Here is a 13,577-nt window from a genome sequence, read left to right on the forward strand (position 1 = left end):
TTTTTTTCTTTCTTCTTTATACATACTACATCTCATTATCATCCAGTCTATATTAGCAGCAGACACAGTACAGTACGGTAATCCACGGCTGTAGCTACCTCTGTGTCGGCACTCGGCAGTCCATCCATAATTGTATACCACCTACCCGTGGTTTTTTTTTTCTTTCTTCTTTATACATACTACATCTCATTATCAACCAGTCTATATTAGCAGCAGACACAGTACAGTACGGTAGTCCACGGCTGTAGCTACCTCTGTGTCGGCACTCGGCAGTCCATCCATAATTGTATACCACCTACCCATGGTTTTTTTTTTCTTTCTTCTTTATACATACTGCATCTCATTATCATCCAGTCTATATTAGCAGCAGACACAGTACAGTACGGTAGTCCACGGCTGTAGCTACCTCTGTGTCGGCACTCGGCAGTCCATCCATAATTGTATACCACCTACCCATGGTTTTTTTTTCTTTCTTCTTTATACATACTACATCTCATTATCATCCAGTCTATATTAGCAGCAGACACAGTACAGTATGGTAGTCCACGGCTGTAGCTACCTCTGTGTCGGCACTCGGCAGTCCATCCATAATTGTATACCACCTACCCGTGGTTTTTTTTTTCTTTCTTCTTTATACATACTACATCTCATTATCAACCAGTCTATATTAGCAGCAGACACAGTACAGTACGGTAGTCCACGGCTGTAGCTACCTCTGTGTCGGCACTCGGCAGTCCATCCATAAGTATACTAGTATCCATCCATCTCCATTGTTTACCTGAGGTGCCTTTTAGTTGTGCCTATTAAAATATGGAGAACAAAAATGTTGAGGTTCCAAAATTAGGGAAAGATCAAGATCCACTTCCACCTCGTGCTGAAGCTGCTGCCACTAGCCATGGCCGAGACGATGAAATGCCAGCAACGTCGTCTGCCAAGGCCGATGCCCAATGTCATAGTACAGAGCATGTCAAATCCAAAACACCAAATATCAGTAAAAAAAGGACTCCAAAACCTAAAATAAAATTGTCGGAGGAGAAGCGTAAACTTGCCAATATGCCATTTACCACACGGAGTGGCAAGGAACGGCTGAGGCCCTGGCCTATGTTCATGGCTAGTGGTTCAGCTTCACATGAGGATGGAAGCACTCAGCCTCTCGCTAGAAAACTGAAAAGACTCAAGCTGGCAAAAGCACCGCAAAGAACTGTGCGTTCTTCGAAATCCCAAATCCACAAGCAGAGTCCAATTGTGTCGGTTGCGATGCCTGACCTTCCCAACACTGGACGTGAAGAGCATGCGCCTTCCACCATTTGCACGCCCCCTGCAAGTGCTGGAAGGAGCACCCGCAGTCCAGTTCCTGATAGTCAGATTAAAGATGTCAGTGTTGAAGTACACCAGGATGAGGAGGATATGGGTGTTGCTGGCGCTGGGGAGGAAATTGACCAGGAGGATTCTGATGGTGAGGTGGTTTGTTTAAGTCAGGCACCCGGGGAGACACCTGTTGTCCGTGGGAGGAATATGGCCGTTGACATGCCTGGTGAAAATACAAAAAAAATCAGTGTGGAGGTATTTCAACAGAAAAGCGGACAACAGGTGTCAAGCCGTGTGTTGCCTTTGTCAAGCTGTAATAAGTAGGGGTAAGGACGTTAACAACCTCGGAACATCCTCCCTTATACGTCACCTGCAGCGCATTCATAATAAGTCAGTGACAAGTTCAAAAACTTTGGGCGACAGCGGAAGCAGTCCACTGACCAGTAAATCCCTTCCTCTTGTAACCAAGCTCACGCAAACCACCCCACCAACTCCCTCAGTGTCAATTTCCTCCTTCCCCAGGAATGCCAATAGTCCTGCAGGCCATGTCACTGGCAATTCTGACGAGTCCTCTCCTGCCTGGGATTCCTCCGATGCATCCTTGCGTGTAACGCCTACTGCTGCTGGCGCTGCTGTTGTTGCTGCTGGGAGTCGATGGTCATCCCAGAGGGGAAGTCGTAAGCCCACTTGTACTACTTCCAGTAAGCAATTGACTGTCCAACAGTCCTTTGCGAGGAAGATGAAATATCACAGCAGTCATCCTGCTGCAAAGCGGATAACTGAGGCCTTGACAACTATGTTGGTGTTAGACGTGCGTCCGGTATCCGCCGTTATTTCACAGGGAACTAGACAATTTATTGAGGCAGTGTGCCCCCGTTACCAAATACCATCTAGGTTCCACTTCTCTAGGCAGGCGATACCGAGAATGTACACGGACGTCAGAAAAAGACTCACCAGTGTCCTAAAAAATGCAGTTGTACCCAATGTCCACTTAACCACGGACATGTGGACAAGTGGAGCAGGGCAGGGTCAGGACTATATGACTGTGACAGCCCACTGGGTAGATGTATGGACTCCCGCCGCAAGAACAGCAGCGGCGGCACCAGTAGCAGCATCTCGCAAATGCCAACTCTTTCCTAGGCAGGCTACGCTTTGTATCACCGCTTTCCAGAATACACACACAGCTGAAAACCTCTTACGGCAACTGAGGAAGATCATCGCGGAATTGCTTACCCCAATTGGACTCTCCTGTGGATTTGTGGCATCGGACAACGCCAGCAATATTGTGTGTGCATTAAATCTGGGCAAATTCCAGCACGTCCCATGTTTTGCACATACCTTGAATTTGGTGGTGCAGAATTTTTTAAAAAACGACAGGGGCGTGCAAGAGATGCTGTCGGTGGCCAGAAGAATTGCGGGACACTTTCGGCGTACAGGCACCACGTACAGAAGACTGGAGCACCACCAAAAACTACTGAACCTGCCCTGCCATCATCTGAAGCAAGAAGTGGTAACGAGGTGGAATTCAACCCTCTATATGCTTCAGAGGTTGGAGGAGCAGCAAAAGGCCATTCAAGCCTATACAATTGAGCACGATATAGGAGGTGGAATGCACCTGTCTCAAGTGCAGTGGAGAATGATTTCAACGTTGTGCAAGGTTCTGATGCCCTTTGAACTTGCCACACGTGAAGTCAGTTCAGACACTGCCAGCCTGAGTCAGGTCATTCCCCTCATCAGGCTTTTGCAGAAGAAGCTGGAGACATTGAAGGAGGAGCTAACACGGAGCGATTCCGCTAGGCATGTGGGACTTGTGGATGGAGCCCTTAATTCGCTTAACAAGGATTCACGGGTGGTCAATCTGTTGAAATCAGAGCACTACATTTTGGCCACCGTGCTCGATCCTAGATTTAAAGCCTACCTTGGATCTCTCTTTCCGGCAGACACAAGTCTGCTGGGGTTGAAAGACCTGCTGGTGAGAAAATTGTCAAGTCAAGCGGAACGCGACCTGTCAACATCTCCTCCTTCACATTCTCCCGCAACTGGGGGTGCGAGGAAAAGGCACAGAATTCCGAGCCCACCCGCTGGCGGTGATGCAGGGCAGTCTGGAGCGACTGCTGATGCTGACATCTGGTCCGGACTGAAGGACCTGACAACGATTACGGACATGTCGTCTACTGTCACTGCATATGATTCACCATTGAAAGAATGGTGGAGGATTATATGAGTGACCGCATCCAAGTAGGCACGTCACACAGTCCGTACTTATACTGGCAGGAAAATGAGGCAATTTGGAGGCCCTTGCACAAACTGGCTTTATTCTACCTAAGTTGCCCTCCCACAAGTGTGTACTCCGAAAGAGTGTTTAGTGCCGCCGCTCACCTTGTCAGCAATCGGCGTACGAGGTTACATCCAGAAAATGTGGAGAAGATGATGTTCATTAAAATGAATTATAATCAATTCCTCCGTGGAGACATTGACCAGCAGCAATTGCCTCCACAAAGTACACAGGGAGCTGAGATGGTGGATTCCAGTGGGGACGAATTGATAATCTGTGAGGAGGGGGATGTACACGGTGATATATCGGAGGATGATGATGAGGTGGACATCTTGCCTCTGTAGAGCCAGTTTGTGCAAGGAGAGATTAATTGCTTCTTTTTTGGTGGGGGTCCAAACCAACCCGTCATTTCAGTCACAGTCGTGTGGCAGACCCTGTCACTGAAATGATGGGTTGGTTAAAGTGTGCATGTCCTGTTTATACAACATAAGGGTGGGTGGGAGGGCCCAAGGACAATTCCATCTTGCACCTCTTTTTTCTTTAATTTTTCTTTGCGTCATGTGCTGTTTGGGGAGGGTTTTTTGGAAGGGACATCCTGCGTGACACTGCAGTGCCACTCCTAGATGGGCCCGGTGTTTGTGTCGGCCACTAGGGTCGCTTATCTTACTCACACAGCTACCTCATTGCGCCTCTTTTTTTCTTTGCGTCATGTGCTGTTTGGGGAGGGTTTTTTGGAAGGGACATCCTGCGTGACACTGCAGTGACACTCCTAGATGGGCCCGGTGTTTGTGTCGGCCACTAGGGTCGCTTATCTTACTCACACAGCTACCTCATTGCGCCTCTTTTTTTCTTTGCGTCATGTGCTGTTTGGGGAGGGTTTTTTGGAAGGGACATCCTGCGTGACACTGCAGTGACACTCCTAGATGGGCCCGGTGTTTGTGTCGGCCACTAGGGTCGCTTATCTTACTCACACAGCTACCTCATTGCGCCTCTTTTTTTCTTTGCGTCATGTGCTGTTTGGGGAGGGTTTTTTGGAAGGGACATCCTGCGTGACACTGCAGTGACACTCCTAGATGGGCCCGGTGTTTGTGTCGGCCACTAGGGTCGCTTATCTTACTCACACAGCTACCTCATTGCGCCTCTTTTTTTCTTTGCGTCATGTGCTGTTTGGGGAGGGTTTTTTGGAAGGGACATCCTGCGTGACACTGCAGTGACACTCCTAGATGGGCCCGGTGTTTGTGTCGGCCACTAGGGTCGCTTATCTTACTCACACAGCTACCTCATTGCGCCTCTTTTTTTCTTTGCGTCATGTGCTGTTTGGGGAGGGTTTTTTGGAAGGGACATCCTGCGTGACACTGCAGTGACACTCCTAGATGGGCCCGGTGTTTGTGTCGGCCACTAGGGTCGCTTATCTTACTCACACAGCTACCTCATTGCGCCTCTTTTTTTCTTTGCGTCATGTGCTGTTTGGGGAGGGTTTTTTGGAAGGGACATCCTGCGTGACACTGCAGTGACACTCCTAGATGGGCCCGGTGTTTGTGTCGGCCACTAGGGTCGCTTATCTTACTCACACAGCTACCTCATTGCGCCTCTTTTTTTCTTTGCGTCATGTGCTGTTTGGGGAGGGTTTTTTGGAAGGGACATCCTGCGTGACACTGCAGTGACACTCCTAGATGGGCCCGGTGTTTGTGTCGGCCACTAGGGTCGCTTATCTTACTCACACAGCTACCTCATTGCGCCTCTTTTTTTCTTTGCGTCATGTGCTGTTTGGGGAGGGTTTTTTGGAAGGGACATCCTGCGTGACACTGCAGTGACACTCCTAGATGGGCCCGGTGTTTGTGTCGGCCACTAGGGTCGCTTATCTTACTCACACAGCTACCTCATTGCGCCTCTTTTTTTCTTTGCGTCATGTGCTGTTTGGGGAGGGTTTTTTGGAAGGGACATCCTGCGTGACACTGCAGTGACACTCCTAGATGGGCCGGTGTTTGTGTCGGCCACTAGGGTCGCTTAGCTTAGTCATCCAGCGACCTAGGTGCAAATTTTAGGACTAAAAATAATATTGTGAGGTGTGAGGAATTCAGAATAGACTGAAAATGAGTGTAAATTATGGTTTTTGAGGTTAATAATACTTTGGGATCAAAATGACCCCCAAATTCTATGATTTAAGCTGTTTTTTAGTGTTTTTTGAAAAAAACACCCGAATCCAAAACACACCCGAATCCGACAAAAAAAATTCGGTGAGGTTTTGCCAAAACGCGGTCGAACCCAAAACACGGCCGCGGAACCGAACCCAAAACCAAAACACAAAACCCGAAAAATTTCCGGCGCTCATCTCTAAAGACACACCTGAAGGAGTGAGACACCTTCATTCTTAGACTTGCACCCACCCGCACCTGACCCTCATTTATTTTAACTAGGGTACCTAGCATGACTGCACTTGTGAATATGGCACAATTCTAGGTAAGTCCAATTATTCAGAAGAATAGGTCAGAAATGGGGTGGCTCCTGGGGTACTGGGCCTCCTGGACTGCCGTGGCTGGGCAACAGCAGGGCATCGCAGCATTACATTTAAATTGGCACTTTCACCGTTTGTTTATTATACATGTTACACATTTTTTTCACTTATATTAATTCACCCCATAACACCCCTTTTTTTCTCACCTATCCCTTAATCCTTCTCACTACACATAATTATTCCCTGCGATGCCCTGGGGTTGCTTGGCTGTGGTTTTTTGGGGGGTCCCGTGCCCTAGGTTTGAACCCCTATAGTGTTAGGTACTGCAGCAGAGTGGAGTCCCTTGCCGCGGGGCTGCAGCTTCATGCATTGATCAATTCATAACTAAACTCCACTATTTATTATATGCTAAGCTGTATGATATCAGTAATGCTAGAGACAGTGCACCTACAACACCCCCCTTTTTTCTTCTGTAGAACTACAAGTCTCAGTAGGTAGCACCTCACATTACTGGCAGCTATAGGTGTGCAGTCTAAGGCCCCTCCCTAATTCTATTTTAATATACCCTTTATATTATAATTTCACCCTTTATTATTTTTTTGTTTTGTAAATTTCACCTTATTCACATTATGCAATTTTTTTTAAAATGTATACTAATAAAGACTGAACTTTTTATTGTTGTCCCAGTACACCCACGATTGAGCTCTTCTTTTCTTTGTGTCGACAGTAATAGAGGTGTCTGTTTCCTAACGTAGTATTTATAGTGAATGGAGAGGTGGATATGAGAGCACTGCATAGCTAAGTCTAACACTGCAAGTGATCCTGAGTCATCATCAGACTGAATAATGCAATGCACCCAGAACCCGGACTTCTTCTTCAGTATTTTACTGTTCTTCGTTGGACTATTGTTTCTTTTCAAACAACTGACTGAGCCTGCAGGTTATGGAAAACATGTACAGAGAAAAGCTATTCAGCTTGGTGTTCTTGTTCCAGCAAAGTATGGTTGGTTTATCCAGGAGTTACCATCATTTCTAGTGCCTTTATTGGTGACACTATACAATCAAGGCTGTGATACTGTGGGACGTCAGATGCTCTTCTTCATGTTTTGTGGACACTATTTTCAAAGGTAAGAAGAAACTTACTAATTTAACAGACATTATTTGTGAAATAAGCTGTTTTCTCACAAAATTCCAAATGCATGTTTGCCTTGTTCAGCACTCCATCATAATGAGAAACATATAGACCTACTAAAGTTTTGTGTCTTAAATGCACTGAAAACGCAAATATCACCTAAGACAATATATGGCGAAACTGCATACTACCCTATCCAGAGCAAACATTCATTTCTACTAGTGTTATTGTGCAGCACTTTATTTATTATTCCATTCATTTATTAACAGTTACTTATGTAGTGGCAGCATATTCCGTTGCACTTTACAACTGGAAACTAAACAGTAATAACACAAGACTGGGTAATAGACTGAAACATTTGCTCAGATTTTTTTCATTAGATTTATATTGTGCTGTGTTATACATTCAGAAAATTAACCGAACATGAATATTTAGAGAATGTAACTGTCCTCCACAACACCCCCCAACTAAACAATGTTTCAACATTTGTACTGTAATATAACACGTTTTCAAGGACAGCAAGTATGAATTCAGTCCCATTCTTTCCCTAACAATAATTTGGGGGAGGGATGGAATCACTTGTATGTCCAACAGAAAACAATATTTCTTCATACTCGTAATATATAAATGAATATGATTATATTTCCAAACAGAACTTTTCAGGTAAACAAATTAAAGTAATGCTTTTACTGAAATAAAACAACAAACAGACCCAGCCCCCATTCAGGTCTCTAACTCACTTCTTTGTCCCTCACTATATTTGTGCAGCTAGACTGCATCACTGTCCCAGTCCTGTCTCTGACAGGTACAGTAAGATTGAGGTCAGTATGGGCCTGGAGCTGATATTTCTGAAGGGCCTATTGTGTACCACGACAGGGAGTGTGAACAGCACTGTGGCATTGTGACTAATGATGTGGAAGGCGTGACCAGTGCTGTGGGCGACTGGCCTTTATGGGGAGGTAGTGTCATTGGTTGTGGACCGCACCTACCTTCAACTACCTCAATCTCCCTTCACTTATATAAGATCTATCTATCTATCTATCTATCTATCTATCTATCTATCTATCTATGTCCCCCCCCCCTTCCCCCAACCTGCTGACTTCCCCCGTTAGTGCCCATTAGGAATAGCTCTGAAAGCTGACAGAAAAAGGGGAGTGCGATTAGTGGCACAACCAGGGTCCAGAGCTAAGTTCCATGCCCCTTTACCAGTCAGGAAAAAAAATAAAAACCATGCTGCCTGCTCTGCAATGGCAAAACCATCGACTATCGGTGGTTAACCGTCAATGGTTGGTTAATGGCCTTCCTAGTACATATTGTCTATTGCTGCAATCTACCAATGGAAATACGGCATGACGGCTGTGCGATACTTAGCTCCTTGATGATACTGGCACGAAGTGGTGAGAGTATTCTTACTGCTTCATTGTCCAGTCCAGGTCCTCTAGGTATGGTTGACCTGGGTTTGTTGGATAACACATGCACACTGTACTGAAAGCCTGGACTTGAGCTTTCAGTGGCAGATTCACAAAGAATAGAAAAAAAAAAGTATTGCCCAGTAGCTCTTGGGGACCACTTCAATTACAATTAGGTGAGTGAGTTGCCATAGCAACAGCTGGAAACACCAGCAGCTGTGACCAAACTCGCCCCTCTCGCAGCCTGCCCTTACACTGGACTTGTTGATTTTTGTACACAGCTCTATGGGGCTAGTGTACAAGTCTGAATCAAGCCCAATGTGCAAAAGGAAGCTACATAGGGTAATGACAAACCACAAATGTAAGGTTTAGGTAATGAACAGCTTGGTGCACAGAGCTAGCACCATACTTGCCTATCCTCCTGGAATGGCCGGGAGGCTCCCGAAAATCGGGTGGCCCACCAGAAAGGTGGGCAAGTCTCCCGCTTTTGCTGGCAGCCAACCACACTCCCCCCTCGGCCGCCCACAGCAGATAACAAGTGGGCGGTCCGAGGGGGATACAATGACGCGATTCGCTCTGAATTGAGTCATCTTAGTTCGCCCCCCACTGTACAGTGCCTGTTTTCTAGGCACTGTCTAGCAGGGGCGGGGCCACGATGATGCAATCATGACGCCACGCCCCTGGACTGCTCACTTTCCCTGCCGGCCATACCCCCGGACTACCCACATTGCCGCTGGACATCCCCCAATTAGCCTACGATGCTGCAGACTCCCTGAGGAGGGTGCAGCAAGGTAGGCACCTATGGTTAGCACCTCACACATAAACACCATGGGCCAGATTTAATGAAGTCCGAGTTGGCTGGAGGTGCAGGTTCCCTGCCGAACTTTGACGTTTTTTTAAAGGGACAATCGTTTACAAAGCAAAACCATGCCTTGAAAATGATTGCCCCTTTAAAAAAACGTCAGAGTTCGTCCGGAAACCCGCACCTCTGGCTAACTCAGACTTCATTACATCCGGCTCCAGGGGTTCAAATTCAAACATTGGATCATGTCACAGAACACAATGTGATAGTTATATTTTATGACAACAAATCCTTTACTTCTTGCTGTACATTTATTATAACCACCATTACATCATTGTACATATATAACATGCTTCAGGGGCGTTTTTAAGAGAGGAGGCCAATGTGCAGCCTCCTTTGCCCAGGCCCCCTCTAGCCGTAAGAACATTAGTGTCTGAGCACTTGGGGCTCAGACTCTAATGAGCACGCGCAGATCTCCAGGAAAATGACGCTACTGCCATTTTATTGGTGATTTCTCTAGTGTAAAAAGAGGAGGGGGCTCCTATCAAATTGGCGCCTTTAAGCTGCCCTTAACTACGTCCCTTCCTGAAAGAGTCACCACACTTTCAACGAATAAACAATATAGACAAAAGAGTGGAAAGGATATGGCTCTTGGCGCTATATCGCGATATTCAACACTTTACATGTACATATATATTAAACTTTACACAATACGTTCCTCTGAATGGATCCCCAGGTGATTTCTTTTCTTCTTTCAATGTTCATCCAGTGTTATATCCCAGTGATATGAATCATATGTAAAAATAATATATGTGTAGAACAGTCTCAATTTCTCAAGAAAGTCTCTTTTTTAAAACATCATACAGTATCATTCAGATGAATAAATGAAACGTGATATGGGCGTACCCCGACTCACACAATTCAACGTGAAGCTATGTATATAAAGGTATCTTTTTGCCACCACCAGACCACCAATTGTACTGTGTTTGGGTATGCCAATCTAAACACCGCACGTCCCTACTATGTACTAAGCCTTGGAGAGAGATAAAGTACCAGCTTCTAAGTGCCATGTTACAGGCTGAGGGGGAGATGTACTATGCCTTGAAAAGATATACATTTGACGGTGATAAAGTACCAGCCAATCAGCTCCTTTGAAAAATGACAGTTAGGAGCTGGTTGGTTGGTGCTTTATCTCCCTTCACTTTCTCTCTCTCCAAGGCTTAGTACATAGACCCCTATATACAGGGCTGTTTCTAGACAATTTGGCTCCAGTGCGAGCAGGAACAAAATGCACGCCCCCCCATAGACATTCAAAAGTACGCCCCCCCCTCCCCCCCTCCCCCCTAGACATAAAAAAAAAACTATTTGTGCACGCCAAATGCACACTAACTCCCTGTGAGGGGGCATGGCCTCACTAAAATGGCCATGGTCTTGCTAAAATTGGAATGGCCTCACAGGAAAAGACACCCCAGTTTTGCACCAACAGACCTCGGGCACCACAGGAAAAAACAACAACATTCCACCATATTAAGCCCCACACAGAAATGCCCCGTGCACCATATTATGCCACACACCACAATACCCGTGATACAGTATGCTCTACAGCAAAACCTCTAATTACTTTTAAATTACCTGCTCATTTCCAGGGGGTTCATACGCTGGGTGTCATGCTCATTGCCAGGAGTTTCATGCGGTGGGTGTCATGCTCGTTGCCAGGGATTTCATGCTCCTGGCGTCGTGCTTGTTGCCAGGGATTTCATGTTTTTGATGTCATCCTCATTGCCAAGGGTGTGTAATGCTCGTTGCCAGGGGTTTCATGCTCTGGCTTTGTGTAATACGCTCGTTCTCAGGAGTGGGTAATGCTCATTGCTAGGGGTAATGCTTGTTGCCAGGGGTGTAGCAGTACTGGCACCAGCACGCCAGCACTGCTATCCTGCTCCACCTCCTCCCGCCTATAGTACTCAGCTCGGGGGGCGGAGTTTCGCAAAATTACACAGTTGCGTTGTGACGTCAGGACATAACCACATCATTCCGTGAAACTGCACCCCCCAAGCGGAGTACTATGGGAGGGAGTAGGCAGAGCAGCATAGGAGCCTGCAAGTGCCGCGACAGGTGTCATGTGCTCGCCCACCACTAAAAACGGCACTGCCTATATATTACATTATAGCAGACACTCCAAAAATGTTAATTCAATAAAATCATCTTTACTCTGGATAAAGAGGCTTCATGATTTCAAATATTGATATACCCTGGTTGCAAATATTGCTCTGGATAAAGAGGTTTCATGATTTCAAATACTGATATACCCTGGTTGCAAATACCCCAACTCAGACAGCTGTGAGGCCAGATTAATCAGGGTGATAGACTATGGTGGAGATGTATGAAACCTTCCAGAGAGATAAAGTAGAGAAATTGCCCATAGCAACCAATTAGTTTCTGTCATTTATCATAGTCTGTAAAATGACAGTTAGACATTAAATGGTTGCTATGGGCAACTCCACTTTATCTCTTTTTCCAGAAACCTAGTATTCAGACTATGGGGTAAATTTACTAAGGTGGGAGTTTTTTCAGAAGTGGTGATGTTGCCCAAAGCAACCAATCAGATTCTTGGGTCTATTCATGAAGCAATGAAAAGTTTAGAGAAGTGAGCCAGTGGAGAAGTGGCCCATAGCAACCAAGCAGTATTGAAGTAACATTTATAATTTGTATACTATACATTTGCATGGAGCTCTTTTCACTGCTTCATGAATAGACCCCTCTTTCTAACTATTGTCGTCTAGAAGCAGCTAGATAAACCTGATTGGTTGCAATGAGCAACATCACCAGTTCTAAAAAACTCCCACCTTAGTAAATGTACCCCTATGTATTGGAACCTTTTCTCCATGGCAGCTTGAGGACGGGGAGAGTGCCCCAACACTCCCACGAACACTGGATACAGGGGGTCATTCCGACCCGATCGCTCGCTGCAGTTTATCGCTGCGCAGCGATCGTGTCGGAATTGCGCATGCGCCGGTGCATGCCGGATGGCCGAAGGCCGTCATTCAGTAGCGATCGCCTCTGCCTGATTGACAGGCAGAGGCGTTCGCAGGGCAGGAGGGGGCTGGACGGCGGCGTTTAGGGGGGCGTGGTCCGGCCAACGCAGGCGTGGCCGGACCGTTGGGTGGGCGGGCCGCGGCGGCTGCGTGACGTCTCACGCAGTCACTGCGGCCAGTGGCAGCGACAATCAACTCCCAGCCAGCCGCAGGAGCTGCGCTGGTCAGGAGTTACTCCACAAATACAAAAGCATCGCCGCTGTGCGATGCTTTTGTATTTCTGCGGGGGGTGAAACTGGACTGACATACAGGGCGGACTAGCCCTGTGCTGGGCGTCCCCCCGCATGTCAGGGAAGATGATCGTAGCTGTGCTAAATTTAGCACAGCTACGATCAACTCGGAATGACCCCCACAATGTAATGTGAAACATTTCCTGGGTAAGCATTTGCTTGCATCCAGGGCCGGCAACAGAAATCTTGAGGCCCGATACAGGGATATCTCTGGGACCCCTCAGATTATATATATATATATATATATATATATATATATATATATATAAACGACTTTTGGCAGCACTCCCAGGTACAAATAACTCAGTCCCGGTGCCCTCCTAGACCCGCAGAGCCACGGGTCAATACAACAGTCCACTGTAGGCGGCACACTGGTCACAAAAGGTACAAAACAGCAGGTTGCAGCAACAACGTTTCGAAGTTTATTCTTCGTCCTCAGGTTACAAAATAACAGAGAAAGACATACCTTTTTATTCCCCCCACACATGTGCAGTGAGCTCCAGAGTGGTTCTGGCATTCTGACGCCCATTAGTGACATCATCCAGCCTCCCCGCCTACCAGAAGCATCACACTGAGATAGTATCAAAATACTATCAACAAGTAGTATAGTGAAAATGACTCACCTTACATTTAAAAACATTTCAGGACTCACAGTTAAAAACAACACATAAGACAGAGACAGATGCGGTGTATATACAAAACAGCATGTGCAGTCACCATCTAAACTCCACAGCTACCCCCACAGGTGCTGATAATCGTCAAAGACTTGCTCATTAACTCATTCAATGCTTCACATGATGGATACTCACTACATGGGCTATAAGAAACTATGTAAACCCAGAGATTCATTAAGCCCTTTAGGTGCTAGGGTCTGC

At 46.4% G+C, this 13,577-nt stretch overlaps 1 protein-coding gene across 1 annotated transcript in view; it reads left to right on the top strand.

The window, feature by feature from the left end:
- The first annotated feature begins 6,777 nt into the window (after window positions 1-6,777).
- Window positions 6,778-13,577, top strand: part of SRD5A2 (steroid 5 alpha-reductase 2) — a 93,740-nt gene continuing 86,940 nt past the window's right edge. The window contains exon 1 of the mRNA XM_063919759.1: window positions 6,778-7,164. Within this exon, the coding sequence (XP_063775829.1) occupies window positions 6,884-7,164 (281 nt within the window). The 5' untranslated portion in view covers window positions 6,778-6,883. The remainder of the gene's footprint in view (window positions 7,165-13,577) is intronic.

Source organism: Pseudophryne corroboree, chromosome 4, assembly GCF_028390025.1.
Source record: "Pseudophryne corroboree isolate aPseCor3 chromosome 4, aPseCor3.hap2, whole genome shotgun sequence".
Classification (NCBI taxonomy): Eukaryota; Metazoa; Chordata; class Amphibia; order Anura; family Myobatrachidae; genus Pseudophryne; species Pseudophryne corroboree.